Source organism: Pagrus pagrus (assembly GCF_965226575.1).
Source record: "Pagrus pagrus genome assembly, chromosome: 8".
NCBI classification, from domain to species: Eukaryota; Metazoa; Chordata; class Actinopteri; order Spariformes; family Sparidae; genus Pagrus; species Pagrus pagrus.
Window position 1 is genome coordinate 21,689,343 of NC_140192.1, and position 22,474 is coordinate 21,711,816.

Genomic DNA, 22,474 nt, shown 5'->3' on the forward strand with positions numbered 1-22,474 from the left:
TTGATTACTGAAGTACTCGTGATCCTACCAATGAATAATTTGTATGTATGCATGACTCGGGAGTTAGCTTAGTTTTATTTATTCTTTTTCTGTGCACAAGTTACCCTGCAAAGTACTGCTAAAAGAGTACGCTGCACTTCATCTGTTGTGTAACAATTTTAATTTACAGAAAATTGTCAAAATGCATTACATTTAGTGCAAATAATAACACTTCTGATGTACAACTTAGAAATATACAAAGTGTGTAGATTACTGACAAAATATCAAAATTAAAAACACTAAATGCATTCTTCAGCTGACATTGCTCTCAGATCTAGCTCTTGTAATCATCAGCAAAACAATTACGCAGATCCTCTCTAACCTTCAACCCCTTAGACCAAAAATCTGATGGTGAATTTTCAACCACACAGATCAACTGATTGCAAAACTCCCAAAATTTTGATGGCATTTAACACAATCTATAGTAAATCAAAATCTTGAGGTAAGATGATGTGAAATGCTGACCCTTTCTTGCCCCCGCTTCATATCAGTGGTGATAAATGCACATCTGGTGGCTGTACAGTAGAGATAACCAGGATTTTTAGGGTTCATCCTGGTGTCTAAGGCATTCTGGGGGTAGTTTATCAGTCAAAGGGCAGGAGGCCACTGCACTGTAGTGTGGCATGTGAAATGTAATATTAGAGTTTAACAGTGAGTGTACAGTGTAGATATCTTACTCAGCTTTTTACAACTTTACTTTATCCTGTACCATAGCAGCAGGACCAATTTACAAATCTGACACTCTGAAAGGACAGACAGACATTTTTTGCTGCCTCATCAGGGGTGGAAAAAGATGAAAAACAACCTTGGCTATAAAAAATGTATCCACTCATCTCTCAATGAAAGAGAGGAATTTTTATATCAGACACTATGGCTGGCTATTTGCACATATCTGTCAGAAACCATATGTCACATGGAGGTTAAAGACCGATACAGTAAATAGGCCGCAACATAGCATCTATAGACCGCCGTCAACTACATCATAGATATCTAATTGATTATCAGTTCAGCTGTGTCAAAAATATTGTCCAACATGAGTTAATTACTTAGAAATTGCTCTTAATCTCCAGCTTCAGGTTTCCTTGTCCCATTCTGTTATCAAATTCAAGCGCTTAACAGTCAATTCACATTTCTCACATTGGTAAACTAACTGAAAACTTATTCCGTTTTCTCTGTACAATACATTGTGTCCATGGTGCTGTCTGAAAGCTACTTTATAACAATCTAGAAATATAAGATTTCAAAGCTTTAGGCTCTGACCCCCCATCAAACTGCAAAAAGAGTCATCACTAGAGGGACAGGAGAAGGCAAGAAAGAGGAGATACTGTACCACACCTCATCAATGCTTTTCCTGTCAATATCTACTTTCCTCTCTCATGGTAGTTACTTTAGCAGCAGCAAAACAAGTAGCTGTAATACTAGTGATTAAAGCAAACCCAATAAAGTCAAGAATTGTGTAATCATAAGAAATGTACAAAACAATTTACAAAAAAAAGCAAATAACTGGTAACAATTCAAAAACCACTTAGGAAACTTGAATTTACATACAAATGTACCCATGACCAACAGATGGTGTTAAGCCATAACAATGTGGCTGGGATGACAACTACTGATGGATTAAAGCCATAAAACCAGTCTTCTCTACAAGCAGGTATCCCGTGGGACGTCCTGGATGATATGGTGTCCTGCATGTAGTAAGTTTGAAATCACATTCTAACTGACAGGTAAATGGGTCATGTAGTCTTCGAGAGCCTGTTCAACACTGAACAACGTAGCCTCCCAAGTTGGAACCCTCTGCCTTCAGCAAGCCTGAAACATGAAGAAAGATTCAACGTCATTACCCCCAGAATTAACAAAACTGAATTGATGACAGATTTTCTGCATCTGCTGGGTTTTTCATAGTTAAATTGCAGATAAAACACAAATCAAGATATATCCCATTTATTAACAGTGAAATGAATGTTCTATCGATCTGTTTAATTGCTTTCTCATTTACAAAACAAAAAGGGTTTGTCATCCTGGTTACCTCTTTGTTCAGAAGAGGATGGGCTTCCCAGAAGTTTTATCCTGGACGTAGGAGGTGAAGCGTTTGAGAAACTTGGGATACTCTCTCTTGGCCACGGCTCTGAGGACCGAGGCTGGAGCCCAGCCTCCTGGGTTTACTGCAGCCACACAGAAGAAAATGATTAACAGTGTGTGTATGAGCTAACCTGTGGTGAAATGATTTGTCATAAACCCACATAGCACAGACTGAGTACACAGACAGTGGTCTAGGGCGCCCTCTAGTGGCGGTGAGGCTGTATTTGTTTCAAATGAACCCCCATGACCTGTCCACCCTCTCTAACAATAAAGTGGCTTCCTTCTGTAGCTCTGCTTTATGTCACAATCTCCTAGCCTACGGGAAGTCATGGGAGGGGAGAAGCTGTGCAAGTGAGGACTGACATTTCAAAGACAAGAGCACTCAGACGGTCTTGCTGTTCAAAGACCACTCAGAAGATATATGGCTAATAATGAGGTTGTTCTCAATTATTTCAGTAAAAAGGTGTCAAACAAAATAAAAAAAACTAAAACCTCAGTAATATGTCATAGCCTGTCATTCAGACAAGCATTTAATGCAACACGCAAAGAGGCCTAACCAGCTACAGACAGTATAGGTGTCATGACTCTCCAAATCCACGATTCAATTTGACTTTATACTTAATTTGTGACGTCTATAGGGAACTAATCCCGCACAGCCAACTTTATTGTGTCAGCACTGGAGAAAGGTCTGGCTGTACCAATTATCATTTTGGTATAGGGTAAAAGGACTGGCTTGTTTGCATTCCTTTAAACCAAACACAATCATCATGTGTGAGGCTCAAATCAGGATGCATAGTGTTGAGGTGGACTTGTATTGCATGTGGGGAGGCGAGCACTGGCATTACAATGGCTGAATCCCCGTAAAAGAAACAGGTAAAGCTACTAGCTTGTTAAGAAGTACCATTAGCGATCAGGTTAGAATTAGGATAATTTGCCATTTTGACTGGGAACTATGCAGCACATGCAGAATTGAGGAACTGTGACTCGATTGGCAGAACTAGAAATGGCTTGAAATTGATAACGTTGTGTAAAATAAACTAACTATTGACCGACATATATAAAGTGTTCACTTGTAATGACATTTTAACAGATCTCTGTCCTGATGCCTCAGCCAGGCATATGTGTGATTAGCTTAAGTAATATCTTTCTGTGAAATGTCTTTTTGTTGGCCTGTACGCCTGTGTTTGCCATGATTATCTTGATGGAGTCAGCAGCCAGTATGAATGAATATTAATCAGGGGTGTTACATTAATGTTACAGGAATATATCTATGGTTGTTACATGAAGCTCACAAAAGGTACACAACATTTTGAGTTCATTGTGATTTACAAAGGGAAATCTGTGTAGGATGCATGCACGCACTGTGTTATAAATCACAATATTCTGTGTACAAGCACCTTCTGTGTTTCGTCCATACGCAACCTTTTGAGGTGAATCTTGGAATGTACCACACTAAGATCATATGGTGAAATTAAATGATTTATTTAAAATGTGATGACAATATTTCACCAGTTAATTGCAAGCAAACTGTTAAACCCAAAAACAAAAAGAAGAGTCACTAGATGGCAGGAGGGAGCTTTACAACAACAGCTTGAGTTTTCTCACTTGCAACCACCAGGATTACAAAATCTAATCCTAAAGGCTTTTTGCTACATGTGAGTGTGGTGCAGCAGACACACGTCTCAAGTTTTGTTTTTGTTCTGACAGGCGCTGGATGTGTGCAAGTAGGTGAGGGTGATAGAAAAAAATAAAAAATACAGTGAGAATCACTGTTCCTGCTTTTGATCTCGATAACTGAATTAATGCTTGATCGAAAGATTTTATACTTGAAATCGTTATGTCCCTTGTTATCTGAAAGCATGACATTTTGCTACTTTAGCTCCATATACAGTGGACTTTTTTAAAACCGTTTGTTTTCTTTTAAGCCCTTGTGTGACCTGCAGCTATTCGTCAATGGTTAAAACAGCCGCTGACATCTCAATAAGTCAACATAACCCTTCACCCAGATAACTATGTGTTGACTCAAGTAAACATTCAAGCTGTATCTATTTAAGATGATGTGACAGTTGAGCTCTTTCTTGCTGGGCTTGAGCAATTATGCACATATAAAATGTATCTTTACCTTTACCAGACAGTCTTGTGTTAAATATTATCATTAATGATTTCTTTAAATTTCTCCTCCAGAGCAAAATTACTTATGTTAGCATGGACTGTCTGCAGACAAGACATAATAGTCTGACCTAAACTGATCAGGGGTTAGGCCTCAGCTTCACACTTCCTTGTGGCATGTACGGTAGGTTGAATTTGAACATTAAGGTGATTGTAAGCAGATTATAGTTACATTGATGATAATGGTGCGTCTTGGGCATATACACTGAGATCTAAACATTATCAGTATATCAGGCTCACGCGGAACTTACCATTGGCAACATAGGTGATCTTACAAAGGATGTTGTCTCTACTGATCTCTTTATCACCCTCTGGTGGGCTGACCAGTGTTTGACAGATCATGGCGACATTGATTTTGGCACGAACACACCGGTTTGTGGGCTGAAAGTAAAACAAGAATGTAAATGCGAACAATCCCTTGAGCTGCAACAAATCTCACTGTAACTAATTTGAGTGACTGAGGTTAAGGGGGTCTAAAGCTCTTCTTTCTTCCATTTATCCTTGAAAGAGGCCCTATATCAGAGCTTTGTTTGAAGAGTTTTTGGTAACTTAATGTTGTAATGAATCAAATAATTTTTTTTTAATTTAAATACCTAAAAGCCTAACTCTTAATTAGTCTAATCTAAGTCTAATAATAATCTAACTTGGAGACCTGATACATTGACAAAATGTCACTAAAATTACAACATAAAAAGATGTATAAAACTAGAAAACTCCCAATAAAGCATGATAACGGGTGTTAAAGTTAAAAAATCTTACAAGGGCATTGTCGTGGTCTACAGAGAAGTTGCAGACCAGCCATGTGTCTGGATCATTTTCATTTGTTGCCAAGATCTTTCTGATGGCTGACAGATACAGCACATCTCTCTGAGAGGCAGGCCACACTCTCTGAAACACAACCAGAGGCAATCAAATAAGCTGCAGAATATTACTGATCAAACGTGCAACATATTTCAGCAAATGACAATTTACCTTGTGCGTCTGGTAAACAATGACGGCGTTATCAGAGAGTGTTTCCACAAGGTTGAAATTTTCAATGGTGGCTGAGGGAGGGAAGAATTCAGTCAGGTTGGGACATTAACACTGAGGGTAGAACAGTGTTGACATGATGGTGATTTCTGAAATGTTACTGAATGAACTTACTCTCCCAGTCCAATCGGACAGCTGTGTCCCAGAAGTAGTGGCAGACCTCATGTCCTGTCACCCCCTTCACAGAATGTGTAGCTTTGAGAGGATCCAGCACAATACCGTTCTCCTCTACTTCTCTCCTGTACACCTGTTAAAAGAAGTGTAGAGCGTGAGACAGAACAAATAGAAAGCTGTATCAGTAGTAGAAACATATTCAAACATCACAACAAAAGATCCTCTTAATTCTGATAACTTGAGCTGATCTTTCCAGTTTGAAAACTAAATATATGCTAAATTAATTCATATTTGGAAGCATTGGAAGCTACAGTGGTGTAAGGTGGCCAACTCATGTACTTCATTAAAGTAAAAAATTACTGGTAACCTTCATCATGCATTAATGGATTGTCGCATGAATATTACTAGTCTGTCTCCCACCCCCACTAGCTGACTAATTTTGCCTCCTTCTGATCTATCAACCACAGTACCTCAGAAAAGGCAAATGAGACTTAAATATTCACAGCTAGCAATCAAGGGACATGATTCATAAGCAGCTTCTCTCCTCTGTGCTCACCTTCATCTCTCCTTCTTCTATAACCAGCTGCCAGTTGGCATCTCCACCCACATCCTGAAGCGAGTAAGTCATATGATTCTGCACCATCTCCTCCACCTGAGACACGGACATATATTGATTAAATTCTTATGTCAGAGAATCTTTTACGGTCCTTTAACTGCCTACTTGAGAACAAGCTTTAAAACAGGACACAGTTTGTTGAGCAACAAAAACATAGTATAAGGAATGCTATGCTCATGTTCAATAAATTATAGTCTTCCTGAGCAACACATCTACTGTGGCACCTGCTCTGGAAAACAGAGGTTTCGATGACATTAGATAAGGCAACAGAATCTCAAAATCTAAGGAATTTCTTCTTTAGCCACAGAGCAGTAATCAAATAAATATTCCTGCTTGGGGTTATTACTCAACATCTCAACAATGCATTAAGAACACAGTGCTGTCTGGATTCATGCCTACTCATGCTGTGGAAGACAGAGTGATGCGGGGGAAGGAAATTAAGCACTAGATTCCAGTCATGCATTATTAGACTAACTTTATTCTTATCAGTGTTATGATGGAAACTGGTATGAGCGGAAGAAAACCTGTTAGTCACTCGAGGAATTTCATTTTTTCAGGATGAATTTCAGGCTTTTGCTTCAGTGCATTACATAACAGTACACCGATTTTGGTGCAAAAACCTGCTATAAACATTCTTCTCGAAGCACCGGAAATCCTGGGGAGACTGGTTAGTAGACATTCTCATGCTAACTGTTCATGCTCTATCTGCCTGCGGAGGAAAGCAGTAGGCGTTTGCATCCAAATACAGATACAGGTGCCTGCTGTTAACCAAATACAGTACCTGAGTGCTGAATCTGTGAATGTCATCTGAAGCACTGACTAGCTCAACCGAGGACAGGGAAGAAGAATGGCTATGGGGCTGTACAGCGGAAAGGAAGGAAGATTGGAAGAGAAAGGAATAAGGAAACAACGGAAAGAGGTGCCACTGCAGCAGCAATCACAACCTGCTCAAGAAGTACATCATATGAAGAAGTTAAGCTCTCGAATCATTGCAACAAGCACAACTGATTATCTGTGTGAACTGTTTAGTTGAAACAAGGACACATGAGAAAGTTCCAGCACACAAGTTGCAGTTGCAGAGTTTTAGACTGTAGGCAGGTCACACTGGTTGTAAGCTGACTAGGCTTCAGACAGGAATGAGAAGACTAAGTAAACAGTAGCCGGTAGCCTTGAATTAGAATAAAAAGCAGGATGGAAATAAGATGTACATTAAAGAGAAAATAAGAAATCTGTTGAGCACCTTGGTGGCAAATCGATGTGTACCGATGGTTGAGTAGACGTCTCCAGGAGGAACGGGAGTTAGTCGAGGTATCCTGACCTTCTCTGACTGGCACTGAGGGACAGAGAGTAAGAGTTTGTTAAGAAAGAAAACTATATTATAGACAAAGGCAACATCTCTCTGTGTAATCTTCACAGATCTTCACAGATGTGCTTTTGTTCACTTTGCTTTGTTTAAACGTGTTGCAGAGAGAGATAAAGGCAGATAAAGGCAGATAAAGGTGAGGTAGGGAGGAACAAGATATTCAATGTGCCTTTTAGATGAAATCTGTAATTGTTTTTATACACACCAACCATTTTGACTGAGCCAACAGAACAACATCAAACCTGTTCTTCTATCTTGTCCTGTCTGTCCAGTGCAGCTTCCACCGCATCAAAGAACTCATCCTCATTGATCAGACTGTTGGGCCCCTCCTGCGGAAAGCAAATGTTGGAAACAATATAAGAGTCCTGTGAGTACAGCCTTGCAAAAGCTGCAGAATGATAAAAAGCCATTTCTAATTCATTTATTTCATCTGATAATTTCATCTTGCCTCGTAGTCTGGTCCTCCGTAGTGTGACTTTTTCTTCAATTCATTCATAGCAGACTTGTAGGCATCCTCTACCCTCCTTCTCTTCTCTAGCTCCTGAAAACACAGAAAGAGTGTAGTGTTGTTAGTGCAGCTACATTAAACAACATATCATTTTGACAGCATGCTATTAGAAACATCTATTTAAAAAAATCTTTGTTGCATTTAAAAGAGATCTGCTACATTTACATTGCATTTGGATGACATACAAAGAGGAATTCAATGCTAAAGAGTCAGAAAACATCTCCGCCCCAATGACAATGCTCTGTTCATCAGCTTTCAGCTGATAGAGTTGCAAAGAAAAGGCTTATGTCACAAACAATAGGGCAAACCTACCACATCATTCTGCTTTGAGCACATTCAAACAGGTTTTACTGAATGTCTCATCCGCCATTAAACACACTTCACACAAATGAATTTGAGAAAACAGACTACTGCTATACAACGGAGAACTGAAGAGGTTGGATTACCTTCCAGTGGTAAATTTACTGTTTTCACCATTTATTACTTAAAAGCACAGAAACAAAGAAAAACCAGCATAATTATTTGGTAAGAGCAAATGAATCAAAATACAACAAACTGAACCCACTCTACAACTCTGCACAAAAAAACTGTTCAAATATCAGTTTATCCTGACTGCAATACGAGAAAGCAAGCTAAATAAAGCAATTGTGGCTGAAAGTATACAGAAATATAAATGATACCCTCTTAAATACTTAACTGGAGGAACCACACAGAAAAGCAAACTGTCTAAAGGAAGGCGGGGACAGGTAGCACAAAAGTAAACAGGAGCTGATCCTGTTTCAGCTGTCTGTAACCACTCGACAGACAGACAGATGGACAGAGACCTACTTTAAAGAAGTGGCTGCAGGTCTGTAGAGGTATCCATCTCGGTTTCTGGTGTTTGAGCAGCTCTGTCCCCCTTTGTCGCGAAGGCTTCCACAAATTGCACCATGAAGTCCGAGCAGTCATTTTCTAATTCACTCTCTCTAAGAGTCTGAGCAGGTGTGTCTACTTCCTTTGAATGTGTGTGACTATTTCTACATTAGCAGCTAAACATTACACACATAACCAAACACAGATAAGACTGAGGTAGTTTTACTCAAACAGCCTAACGAACTGAAAGCTCTTCCTGGCTTCAGCAGGTTTTAGGGTTGGGCAGCACGCCTTTGCACACAGACAAAAAAAGAAACTGGTTTGACAACATCTGCAGAGTTGAATCCTGATCAGCATTGAGGAGCTCTGAAGAGCAAACCTTCACAGACACAGACCGCTCTCTAGATTAAGCAAATTCCATGAAAAGGGGAACTCCAACCACTGATAACAAACCAAAACGATTTAATAACTAAATGGTTAAAGGTCATTAAGAAAAACAGGTGTTGCACAGGGTTGAGCCTCTGGTCAATAAGTCTGACTATGTTGAAATGCATATGTTCATTGAGCAACAGCTTAATGAACATACAAACATTAACCACCTGTATGCCAGATCCTATAAAAATTAGTGATTTTCAGTAATATGGACCATAAAATTTAACTATTTTCCTGTTTTCACACTGACTAAGCACCAACACCATGTTGCTTTACAATGACAACTGGCAGTTGAACAGAGAGCTTCATTGCGAAATGTATTGCTTAAGGCACCTTAACATCACCCACAAAAAAATCTATTGAGAGAGCACCTTACCAAAACAACAAACAAAGCTGCAAACTTCTTTACAAGATAAACCTTAAGTTACAAAATAAATGCAAATATGAACATGCAGAAATCAGGAACAAATAAAGCCTTCAACAAACACCCATATCAAACCTTCCATAGCCAAGAAAGAGTTTAAGGTTATGGACGACTACATCTACATAACTACATCCTTAGGAGTCTTGGCTTATCTAACCTGTTAATTCAGACAGCTATTTATCTAATACAGCTAGTGTCTTTTACATGTAAAGCCAATTCAGAGTCACCTCCTTTAAATCACCGTCTAGCCACTCCATAGCAACCACTGTAGCTTTTAATTGTAATTTTCTGATCAACTTCAATATCAACATACCCGCCTGTTTTCACATACAGCGATCATGACATTTGGTAGCAGCATGTCACACTACAACCTAATCACCTGAAGGACAGACACCAAAAAACACAGAACTCTTGGTCACAATAACCGCCTCATTAAAGACAATGGAAGGCAACAATTAGCTCCCCAGCCTGTGAAACACCCACACAGCAGTAGCTGCTGACAAGCCCACTCATAATCAAAGTGCTTATAATTCACATGACACGTCAGACAATGTGAGTGACATTTATTTTAATCACTGTGTCTAGAGTGTGAGACTGTACCTTGTCCAGTCTCTTCTGCCAGCTGTCCTCTCGTTTCATCATGAGTTCGATGCAGTGGGACAAGGTGGAGAGGATACCTGCTGTGGTGGCCTTGAAGGTGATGGCCTCACCCTTGAAGTCTATCCCGTTCATACCTTTGGGGCTGGCAGGAGAAAACACTGGCAGACAGAAACAAGGAAATGACCCATGACTTGATTAAAATTGACATTCTAGCTTTTCACATTTAAGTTGAATCAGTTATTACAAGGCCAAGCAACCAAAATCTATTTTTATAGATTTTCTCAAATGAAGCAAAGAGTGTGTGACAGCACCCATGGATAAACTCACATTTCTCTTTACTGCCATTGTTGTTGTGATTATATTCACCGTCAGGTCTTGTAGTGGTAGGAAAGTCATCTTCGTCTTCCTCTACTACTGGGAAGAAAACAACAGCAATCTTTTTTTTGTTCAAGATTTATCTGTTATCCATCCTATTAACCACATTATAAAATGGCATAAATACCTAAACCTTAAATGCAACACAGATTTTTTGAATCGATTCTTAGATACATCGTGATTCACTCTTTAAAGAGATGCAGAAAAGTCAATAAGAAATTTAAACCTCATTCTCAAGTTTGATCACCTGTAATAATAATAAAAATAATAATAATAATAATAATAATAATAATAATGTGAGATTGTGCAATTCATTTCTTATGACTGAATTGAAAGGATGGTGAAACAGCAGTACGTAAACATGTGCAGTGTGTACAGTGTAGTTTAACATTCTCAACAGAAGTAGTTACTGGAGCCAGTTACTACTTTGTCTTAATTTAAAAATCCCTGATGGTGCAAGGACACATTACTACTATACAAAAAACCCATTAGATGAAATTGCATGTACATGATTTTAAGGACTATAGAAAAGTTCTGCATCAGAGATTAAACAACCCACAAAGTGCCCTGAAAGCACATATTGATTTTTTCTCAATGAGTCTTACCAACCACTCTCCTTCAACTCTCATACTGAATAAAGCTCCTGATCTATAAATTATTTCCTTTGCCAGCAAACATCAAGGGTAATCCACCTTGCCATGTCCACACTGCACTAAATATATCAGATTTTTGTACAGTAAAACAATTTAATACAAATTATAACGTGGTTAAACTAAATCCCTGACATTATACAGAGATATCAATGCCACAGGTTACCTCTGTCTCTCTGAAACTCGTCTTTGGAGACAGCATCAGCACAGGAGTCAAAGTATTTCTGCAGGGTGTCCACTTGTCTGCACAGAATGTCCCGGAAGGTTTCCATTTCTGCTAGCTTCTCACGCAACCTGTGCCCCTTCTGAGCAGAGAGAAAGAGATGCAATCAAAGGCTGTCAGGGGAAATATTCATTTCAGTTCCCTTGTTTTAACACCATGGCAAAGCTGTAAGAAAAATTAAGTACATAACACTTGACATTCATACAACTTACAAAAGTAATTACAGCAGATCTAGCCTTTAGCCGTTTTATTCAGGAGGTTTAAATGTGTATTGATGGAAATACTTCAGAGAAGGCAGCAAGGGACAAAGAACGTGGCATTATCTGCTACTGCCTAACATCTTCAAGCTTTCTGGTTATCATTTTTGTTTTGTTTGTTTTTTTACCTTGAAAGAGGATGTGGATGTGGCCGACAAGGCACTGGCTGCAGAGGTGAGGGACAACATGGAACCATGACGCCTGAGGCTGGTTTCTGAACCATAACCAGACTCGGCCTGCAACACAGAGGGAGGGATCGAAGGATATAGAGGAAAGAGAGGAAATGTAGGAAGGAGAGAGTATGATATGGAGGATAAGAGAGAAGGAGAATGGAGGATTCATGGAGAGAGGAGAAGAAAGGAGGAGGGAATAGAAGATCAGTGGGTGCACAAAACACATTAAACAGTCTGTAATATAATAAGAAAGTCTGCAGCTCATAAAAACTAGACAGAAACAGAGAGAGGAGGAGATCAATTCTAGCAGTCAGCAGCACTGAGTAATGCTGAACTCAACCAGAGCACGACCTACACCTACATAGACAAACAGTCTGTTGAAAGGGACTGCGGCTGACAAATAGACACAAGCCTCAGCCCAGCCAGTAGGCATGATACTAAGTGGTTGACAAACAGTAGAAATAAATTACACTGGCAATCAAGCCTAGATCTGTCCATTCTGGGATTCACTTGCTGGAGAAAAATCATGCATATACTTTTTAGGACATACTGTGTGTGTTGTGTCACACATTGCAAAACAGATCTATTGTGTGAACAGCCATGAGGGAGTGGCAGTGACTGCATTTGTTCCATTAATCAGCCAACTTATGACTGGGCGATGCCTGGGACTGCCAATTCAGCAAAGTGACAGAATTATATTGCACCAGCCAACCCCGCCAAAGCAAAATATTCTTGTTTGTTCCACATGCAGCTCTTGACTGTTATCCGCATACACATGAGAGAGAGATATGTCAAATTCATGACTGAACCTTAAACTTAAATTTAAAGCTTTACTGAACCCGTAGAAACAGTACAGAGGAGATAATGTGCTAGGGTAAAGTCTGAACATTCTTCAATGTATGAATCAGGAACCTAACATGCTTGTGGTATGTTTTATGAGTCTAAATTTATTTGCTGAGGTTTACTCATGAACTACTTGTGCAATGTTTCTATTGATTAATACAATAACATTTTCAAACATTCAATATACTCCTGTTTGCTAACTGGCATGCAGATGTATTTCTTAAGAACACTGAGCCAACTGAAGAGGAAGTCAGGTGACAAACTCAAGAGAAAGCACACATACATTCCTCTGCTAGAGAATCCTACAACAACAGAGTGACAGACTGGGAGAACTGTCTCTGGATACTGGTGAACATATAGTGAGCCAAGTGGTAGACTGTTCAAGACCAAGCCAACTGAAAATAAAGACTCAATGTTTGCTGTTAAATAGTATAGTATGTTTACATTCATACAATCTTCTGATTACTATGATATTAAGATTAAGGTGATAAATACAAGCATTTACATAGTTCAAAAGAACACATTTAATCCTAGTTACGTAGATTTGGCTGATCACATTTACTCCACCAGTCATAAAAAAACAACTAGCATTATCAACTATTAACTATTAGATAATGTATGAATCGCAGTTATATTTTATAAACATTTGGGAATTGACGGGGCATGGACAGAATACCATGACCTTCTTACTATAAGATTTATTTCAATAATATAAGAAAACTCTAGCCATAAAAATTAACTGACCCTGTCTAAAAAATAAGCGAACATTAAAACATTAACAATGATAAAATCAAGGCTGTGCTGTATTAAAAATACTCCATGGTTCAATTGAAAAACAGTCCAGAAAACTGATGGGAGTGCTGCAAATTGTGATGAAGTTAGATTGTAAAACTGACTATACATGAAAATACTTGCAGCTAAAACACACTGAAGTGTCCAAAGTGTTCAACTGCTGATGACAACAAACTGGTTTATGTAAGACTGAACAGGGACTGGAATTTTTTTATTTAAAAAACATTTAAAAAGCCGCAAAACAGTAAAGCAATAAGTGGCAGAGCTGCGTGGCAAGATTGTTACTTTTTTAAATTTGCAAATAGAAGTCAATAATTTTGTGTGTGTCACCCAGGTGTGCTCAACAAACATTAATGCTTTGATACCTACAGCACATTAGGGATTTTATTTTTTTATGTGCTTATACAACAGTCTGACATAAACTATATCACCCTAAGTGTCATAATCTACAACAAATCAAATCCTTAAGCAAACACATGAACTGCATTAAGGTTTGCTTAATGTTGACCTTTTGAACACAGCCTATATTTCAAACAGCTGACAAAGGCAGTTGTGTAGTAAACAAACATTCAATAAAAAGTGTTACGGACTACAAGCTGTTCTTGCAACACTACCACGAAAAGATCTAATTTGCCGTAACTTAATACTTTGATTAGACAGAGATACTGCACAGGTTGCTGCTGCTGAAATCATTGGTACTGTAAAGATAGTTTGGGCAGGGACCAAGAGGCAAAGCAAAGCACTGAAGAAACATGAAGACCAATCTGTGATAACTTCAGAGACAGCCATCTTTATGCACCTGGCCAGCTGCAGAACACAGCCATGCAAAGAGACACCCACTCATACATAACACATGAAATGGCATCTTGTGCCCACGGCTTTCTGATGGTAATGAGGAGTGTATTGTTACTGACGAGCTGAGTAGTTCAACAGATCTGAGTCCATTACTGCTTGTGAAATTTTCTCTTATTAAAAACACTTCTAGTTCAGCACACAGCCATGCAGCATGTGCTTAATTTCTAAAAAACAGTGAATGATTTATCACAATAACTAACATGCAGCAGAGCTCAACGCTCAAACTAGCCAATCAGTGCTACTAATGTGAAAAACTGCATACATGCAATTGAAAATAATCATTTATAAAGAAGAAAGCAAAAGTGGGTTATGTTTGTTAATCATTCATGCCACAACACTGGCATGCTATGTACAGACTTCAGTGATGAGTGACAGTGAACAATCAGCATGCCAACATGCTGTAAGCCCACCATTCGGCCATTCCAACACCCAAGGCAGAGCAGGACACTGCTGCAGTTCCGGCGGTTTGCTGGCCCCAACATGGCCAAGACGCTCCCCCAACACTCCCACTGTTTTGACAATTCAGAGGCTTAAGTCCAGTATTCCCGTTTCCCGCGGACACACCTCACTGAGGAACAAAAGGGAAGAGGAGGAGGTGGAGAAGAAAAGCCATACAGGCTCAGCTTAGCTCATCAAGTCGAAGAAAGTAGCTATAAAATAGGGAAAGGAGGAAGAGGAAAAACTCATTCGCTCCATTGCAGCCAGAGGAGAGGCAGACACCAGCTACTCCATGAAGCAGAAGACACAGACGGAGCCAAAAGGATGAGCCTTGTAATTCCTCGGCAGAGCGAAGCAGGTCTGCTTTCAGTCAGATCTTCCGCAGGCACACACATGGACTCAAAGACACACACTTACATGCACTCCACTCTTGCTTTACATATATGAACAGACCACACACACCCTGATATGTGAAACCTTTTCATCTTGTCCATCTTTATGTCCAGGATCCATTACTGAGCAAGCAATTTTGACTGTGTGTGTTTGCATGAAGGAGACAGAGCGAGAGAGGGATAAAAATGAAGGGTCCATGCGTGTATGCATTAGAGAGAGAGAGAGAGAGACACACACACACGAGGGCTGTCTGGAGCTGCTTGTGTGATAAACCACTAAAGTACCAAATGGGTGGGCGAGCAGCAGCCTACTGTACATTATGACAGAGAGAGAGGGACAGGGAGAGAGAGAGGGAGAGAGAAAGAGAAAGAGAAAGAGAGAAAGAGAGAGGGATGCAGGGAGCAACATTAGTCTGGATCTTCTGTTTTACCTGACTCTCCTCTCTTATTCTAATTTGCTGATATACTCCAGTGAAGCCTGATCTGGGCCAGTAATGTTCAGACTGTACCAACAACCAGCCTGAAGAGGTGGCCGAAAAACTCTGACTAAACACAAGGGGTTTTCCCCATTCCCTCCCATGTCACCCCTCTGAATCTACCAGAATGGAACAGTCTTCTCAGTATGATGGAGGGTTTTATGTGTCCCTCTTGATTTTTGTTGCTGTGAGAACAGGCGATAAAAAAAAAAAAATTATTCATCAAGAGCTGCACTTAACGTCCCTACATTTTGCACGACTTTTTCCACCACCAACACAAACACACCCACACATAAAAACACAAATGGACTTGAACAAAAAATGCTTTTTTGTCCTGTACACGAACAATCTCATTTGGTAATATGGTTATACAAATGGTGTGTGTTTGTCTTTGCAAGTGGCTTATAAGAGGCATTTAAGAGCTGTAATAATGGCTTGTTTGCCAATATTAAAGCACAATCACAGTAACTACATACTGAGCTTGAGCCAATTATGAGCACATGAAATTGGCACAAAAAACCCCACAACACCTCAAAAAGTAGTTTTAAAAGTGAAATGTAAACATACATTTTATCTAAAGTAACAGTACGGGGCTTTACCTGAATCTAAAAAATCCACAAAAATTATTATTATTTGTAGTAGCAGGAAATTAAGGCTATCCTACCAGTTCATGCTCTCTTGGATCCTGACACAAAGATTAAAACCGGAGTGAAGTAATGAACACTGTATGATGCAGGTCCTTCTTTGTCCAGTTGGGAGCAGTGCAGACACACACTCACTTATAGCAATGCTGCAGGTAGTGCTGCATAAAACTTACCGAGGTTACTGTAGGTCACAATCCAGACATAACCCTGAAATGCTCTCACACCATCGTTAATGGACTAGAGACCCACGGTCACTCACACTCAGCTGACATGCCAATACCCACTAGCACTAACGTAACCATCCGCAGCAACATTTAAGTAGAGACGCAGGTCTAATGAGAATTCACAGGACGGACGGTGATTATTTTTTTGACAACGGTACATTTATGGTGGTCTCTCAACTACAGTGTTTTTAAGTGGCAAACACAAGGAAGAAAAATAACATAATTGTGTATTTGAGATTACTTGTGCACAGGAAATATACATTTGTTTCTTAGTCTCTTGTGAGACCCAGATAACACAATGAAAAAATTGTACTTCACCCAGTGCAAAAATACTGATTGATATTACCCAAGTTTATGTGCTGTCTGAGTATGTTAAACACTGCACGAGCAAATCAATATCAAATCAATAAAAACAAAATTGAACTAAACAGATTGTTGACTCGTTCAATATGTAAGCCATACTTAAGCCATGTGCAAAATAAACTACCAATAATACAAATAGCCAGCTATATCAGCTTATTCTGGACAGATTGCAGTATTACTCGTTGCACAGAAAATGTGCTTTACACACTTTATGTTGAAAAACCATGCATTATTAACGAGATGTCGCTGCAGCTGCCTAGTATCTGATGACAGGGGATACCCCCTTCTCAACACCTCACTCCTCAGATTCCTCACATTCCCAGGGGGGAGGGTTGTGTGTGTGTGTCCCCATCCCTGTCCTGCCACACCCAGCTCACTGCACATAACAGATCACTCCCAGTCTGTTCTGAAAAACACCCTGACCCGAAATTGAACCTAAACACCTGAAAAATGTGAAAAATGCGGCATGACAATGTTTTCAGTGGGCGATAAGGCAAGCATAAAAAGAATCAAATATTTGTTTATTATGGCCTCAGGAACTGAAACAATATTGCTGAAGAAAAATTTGTTCAGATTCTTGACAAACACCAAGCAAATCAAAAAATCTCTGAGCATAACAGGGACTGGATTCAGGCAGACGGAGCAGCTGTAATATTAATCTATCAAGAAAATGCAGCTCACTTGCTTGCAGGTAGTCAAATTTCTATGAACATTTTTATCACAAGATGGTCTATATGACAACCAAACCAAGGCGCAAGAAGAAGCCAGCAAGAAAGAGAAATACAGAAAATCTATGTTGAAGAAACAGGAACTAATTCCACTCACCTTGTGCAGCTCTATTGACTCAATCCACTGGAGTCTGTGCTCTGGGTCTTCAGCTCTGAGGTACCAAACACTGTCGTTCACGCTGATGTCAAAACGACACTCGTCAAACTCATGAGGCTGCACACAGAGAGGAGAGGGCTCATGAATAGTTATTAGGCACGTCAGGAGATACGGTCATAATCTGTATCTGAATGGCAAAATACATAAACTCAATTTACATTTTCGTCTGGTTCAATAAAATCACAGATTAATCACAGCAAAAAAATCCTCCCTCTACATTTGTCTGTCTGCTTTTGACACCGGCTGACTAGCTATGACACAGTCTGGAGACACATGGATTTCATCAGGAACAGAAACGTCTCAGCCACACAATAAACAGGAATTTTAATTGGAAACTGATGTCTTATGTCTGTAGGCAAAACCCTAAATGACTGCAGCAGAGCTGTGTAGTTTCTTTTAGGATGCCTTTGCCTGAACCTGGGTCATCATAAGTTTTCCCTCTACTACTGGGCCAAATCTCCCAACTATTTCACTCCCCCGTTCTACAGTGCACCCCACCCAGCTTCAACTTCTGACAGCCTGAGGCACCCAAACACGTGCACCAAAGAATTCCCCTGTTTCCTCTGAGATTGGAATTTGCCTATTGCACTCAGCTGAGGAGAAGTCTGCTCTGCAAAGGTTACCTTATAAGAAATGAGACATAGCTGACTTGAATCTCCTTCTCCTCAGCAGCACCAAGACTACAGCAGGTCTGTCACCTGACATAACCTCATGTTGCCCAAGTTTAATTAGATTTGCTGAATGATGCTCATGTGCTGGTTGATTTGCTGCCACTGACAACAGCAACATGAACTCCCAACTCTAAACAGGAAATGTCAGCCTGCATAATCTTATGCAACACTGTGTTTACACTTGAGGACTAATACATTTCACAAGTTGCATATTAAGAAAGCTGACCGGGGTGAATGGTTTTCTCTGACCCCTTAAATGCTTTCAATAACCAACAACCTTGGAGCAAAATGTTCCACTCAGAGACAGGTGTTACATAAAAAAAGCCCTCCTGTTTCAAAAATTCACGATAAGGAAGGCCCTGCAATGATAACTTCAAGTTCATCCAGCCGTGTTGTCATTACTGGTTAGAGAAATCCAGTCTATCTTACTGTGCTGTATCAGTCACAGCCCATAAACCTCTGCTTTACAATCCAGTTTACACCTCTCTCATTCTGCCTGAAACAATCTCCTTTTCCTTGCGTAAGCACTACTGACCATCCATGCTGCACTTGCTTTTTTCTGTGCATAGGACTGTGGCATCTTCAGTGTTAGGAAAGAGGAGAATATAAGTCAAACTGAAGTCCCAAAAAAACAAAAAAGAGACATCTAAGACTTCTTCTCCATCTTTTAACCAGTGTATGTGCGTACATGTTCGTATTTCAATCAATATAACACAAGAGATATAAAATATTTACAATTATTCATTAGAGTTTGCGCTACATAAACAGATAACAGAAAAATACGAGTGCAAAGAAAAACTTGAACTGCAGTGATGTTTTGATAATGGACCTTGGCCTTCGATAGGACTTTTCACAATGCAACATTTCCTGCACATTTGGTTTCTGTGTGAGGACAGTCTGGTGTCTGTGTGCAGCTACACAGTGTGAACCAGACTGATGTTAGGCAAGAAGAGAAGCAGGGGCTTGTTTCTGCATTCCTGAGTCCTCATACCACGGTCTCCTTAGACAGCACCAGCTTTAAATATTTCTGAAGAGGGAGAGGTAGTAAGAGGGGGCTGTGTGGGTCATACTACATAAATTATTACAGTACACTCTTAGTTAGCCCACTATAACACAATAACAACCCAAATGTCATGTGGAGTTCCATCGAGGTCTGCACAAACACAGGAATTGGTGCACTGTTCACTCAAATGACCACTCTCAATAGAGGAAACTAACTGTGATCCTTCATGTTGTAGTTTTAATCCAGTTTTAAGTCATATAATCCTATTGAACAAATCACAGCACAACCATTTGTTTGGCCTCTGGACTGGTGGTATGCTCAGAGAGAACAGTGAATATTTAACCAGGGTGTGGGATTTACACTTATCTCACCAACAGGAGACCTGCATAGAGTGAATACAAGTCCAATCTCTAACATATGTGGTAAAAACTTAGATTATAAATGTAGAAAACAAATTTCCATGAGCCTGTACAATAACTAGTACTTGAATAAAGTTAATCTAAAACGGCCATGGAGGAGGACGCATGAGAGGGTTCTCAAATGACTTCTGGAGCAAGAAGCCCACTGCCTTACCTGTAATGTTAATAACAGCCCTGTTACAAGTTAATGTTTACCTTTGTATCTTTGAGGAACGTGGATTGAAGGAATTAAAGTTCAACTCTATGCTAATGACAGGGAGGGACAGGATCAAAACACTGAGGCCTGGCAGAGAGGTAACCCTACTCCAAAAGCACTGATGCAGAAAATGAGGCCTTTCATGGCCAACCATCTTATGAGCCCTCACTCCCTGAAATGTTGAACAGGTGCTCCGCTCATTCTGCTTTCTGTTTGTGCAATAGATAGCAGTAGAGTTTTGTTCCTTCCTCATACCACGGTAAATACTTACTGTGATGACAGCCTTGCTGAGGCACAGAGAGCCCCTGCAGCCGTATTCCCGTTCATCCTCCGACTTGTAGTAGCTCAAAGTATTGTTTTTCAACACGACCCATCGGTCCTGCCATCCATGTATGTAGTTTGTCCACTGTAAACACACAAGAGGTACAGGACAAATGGTTAGCTGCACTTCAATCAACACATCCTCTGCCTGATATATGCATGAGTTAATTCAACTTCTGCAGCTCTGTGTTATTGAGAAACCCAAGACAGAAGTTATGTCTGCACCATCAAACACTAACACTCAAACTGGTTCAACCACCGTTACCTTGCTTAAAATGCCTCCGAGCTCCACAGGCTGCCCGGATTCCGGGTCCACATCTTCATCCGAACCCGACGATGAACTCTTTTCGGACATTTAAATCCAAGCTTCAAGGAAAAAGTGAACCTGATTGTATCGACGGACCCACGTAGCTTAACGCTAGCTGCTGGATTAGATGCGTTCAAGCGCGTCACAGCCAAACCTGCTGACAGCTTCTTCAACTTAGTGTTAACGTCAGCGAAACAACGTTAATTGGGCAATAACTGAGTGTTTTACACATCAGCTGTCCGGCGTAATTTATCTTCAGTCGGTTGGCAGACTTAAATCTAGCTAGCTTGTCTTGTGGCTAGCTAGTCTGGAGATGACAGCTGAGTCTCAACTTCTCAGTTTTGCGGGCTTTGTTTTGAAACTGACGTCGAATACCAATGAGACTAGCTAGTTAGCGTTAGCTGTCAAACGACGCAACTGGCTAACATTAACTTATCTAGAAACTTCTGACTGTTCTGGTTAGCTATATTAGCTGCGGTCGATGAGCTACTCGATCGCAAAAGGAGGCCTTCGAGTTAACGCTGTACCTCAACTTCAAATGACCTGCAACGGGCTGTATCACTGCTGTAGTTCCGCAGTTTAGTTAGCAGTAGCTGAGGTCTGACTAGCTTGTCTTCATTCAGGTCGGGGGGAGGAGCTGCATCCACGCTTTACTGTGTACGTTGTAGAGGCGTCAAGTTAAATACAACAACCACAGTCTCACCGGAAGTCACACATAGTTGCTTTTACATTAAAATCGTTACGTTTATCAATTACTACAGTGGAACAGAATCCGTACCGCAGTTAATATGACAGTGGGGTGATATTTTTTTAATGGACGATGGATTTCTCCTTTGAATGTACTTACTTAAAGATGTGTTGTATCTGAAATCACACCAAACGTGATACTGCATACGCATTCAAGGGTTGTTCGGAAATAACAGTTTTATTTTGGCTAACTTTACTTGAATTTTGCCATGGACTGCAGTCTGGATTTTGCAGAAAGGGAATAGGGCCAAAATGCAATAAAGGTGGTTTTGGAGGAGACACATTTTTCATCCTTTATGGTTCTGAGACAGTTTATCAGTTGGTCTGCTTTTGTTATGTAGAATGCTTCAAACCTGGAAAGTAACCAAGTATATTCACTCAATTACTGTACAATGTTGAGGTACTTGTACTTGAGTATCCATTTTCTGCTACTTTATACTTATCCTGCACTACAATTCAGAAACACACACAAACTTTTTTCTCCACTAGTTAAATTTGATAAATTTAGTCACCAGTTACCTTGGAGATTCAGTTTAATAATACAAAATATAATAAATGGTAATAAAGTTTGATGTAATATTAAGGATAAATTGATCCACGAGAGGAAAGTCACAAGCTACCCAGCAGATAAACTATATAAAGTTAAATCACCTTTACCAGCTTTAGCATTAAATTGATGAACACATTTATGCACCAATAGTTATAATCCAATGATATAATATACATTATTCAGAAATTGGCCATTCTGCTTAATGAGTTCATTACCTTTGGTACTTTAAATATAATTTAATGCTATTACTTTTGTACATTTACTTAAGTAAACAAACTAAATGCATGAATTTGACTTGTACCAGAATATTTATACACTGTGGCATTGCTACTTAAGTACAATTCTGAGTACTTCTTCCACCTATGCTTCAAACTATACCAAAGGTTACTTACCAACTCTTCACAGTTTACATAATGAACAATGATAACGCCCAGTCTAAGGTTCA

At 39.8% G+C, this 22,474-nt stretch overlaps 1 protein-coding gene across 4 annotated transcripts; it reads right to left on the reverse strand.

The window, feature by feature from the left end:
- Positions 1-143: 143 nt before the first annotated feature.
- On the reverse strand, positions 144-21,383 carry LOC311261953 (ceramide transfer protein-like). 4 transcript variants are annotated; one of them, XM_084360988.1, is made up of 18 exons: positions 20,691-21,383; positions 20,376-20,510; positions 17,756-17,872; positions 11,859-11,966; positions 11,417-11,555; positions 10,553-10,636; positions 10,226-10,383; positions 7,858-7,950; positions 7,652-7,738; positions 7,287-7,379; positions 6,828-6,905; positions 5,987-6,082; positions 5,431-5,563; positions 5,260-5,330; positions 5,047-5,175; positions 4,539-4,668; positions 2,066-2,201; positions 144-1,848 (listed from the first exon to the last, which is right to left on the reverse strand). In XM_084360988.1, the coding sequence occupies exons 1-17, from the start codon at positions 20,778-20,780 to the stop codon at positions 2,074-2,076; spliced, it is 1,869 nt and encodes a 622-aa protein (XP_084217114.1). In that variant the 5' UTR covers positions 20,781-21,383; the 3' UTR covers positions 144-1,848; positions 2,066-2,073. The 4 variants fall into 4 exon arrangements, with proteins under 4 accessions (XP_084217114.1, XP_084217115.1, XP_084217116.1 ...); XM_084360989.1 differs by lacking the exon at positions 6,828-6,905 and having other exon boundaries at positions 20,691-21,382; XM_084360990.1 differs by lacking the exons at positions 17,756-17,872; positions 20,376-20,510; positions 20,691-21,383 and adding an exon at positions 15,294-15,496.
- Between the last annotated feature and the right edge of the window lie 1,091 nt (positions 21,384-22,474).

Excerpts from the sequence above, each read along its gene's own strand:
- LOC311261953 (XM_084360988.1), bottom strand. The coding sequence starts at position 20,780 with ATGTCCGAAAAGAGTTCATCGTCGGGTTCGGATGAAGATGTGGACCCG. Across the intron at positions 5,331-5,430 it reads TGTCCGATTGGACTGGGAGA|CCACCATTGAAAATTTCAAC; the intron begins GTAAGTTCATTC and ends TCCCTCCCTCAG. Across the intron at positions 2,202-4,538 it reads GATCACCTATGTTGCCAATG|TAAACCCAGGAGGCTGGGCT; the intron begins GTAAGTTCCGCG and ends GTGTGGCTGCAG.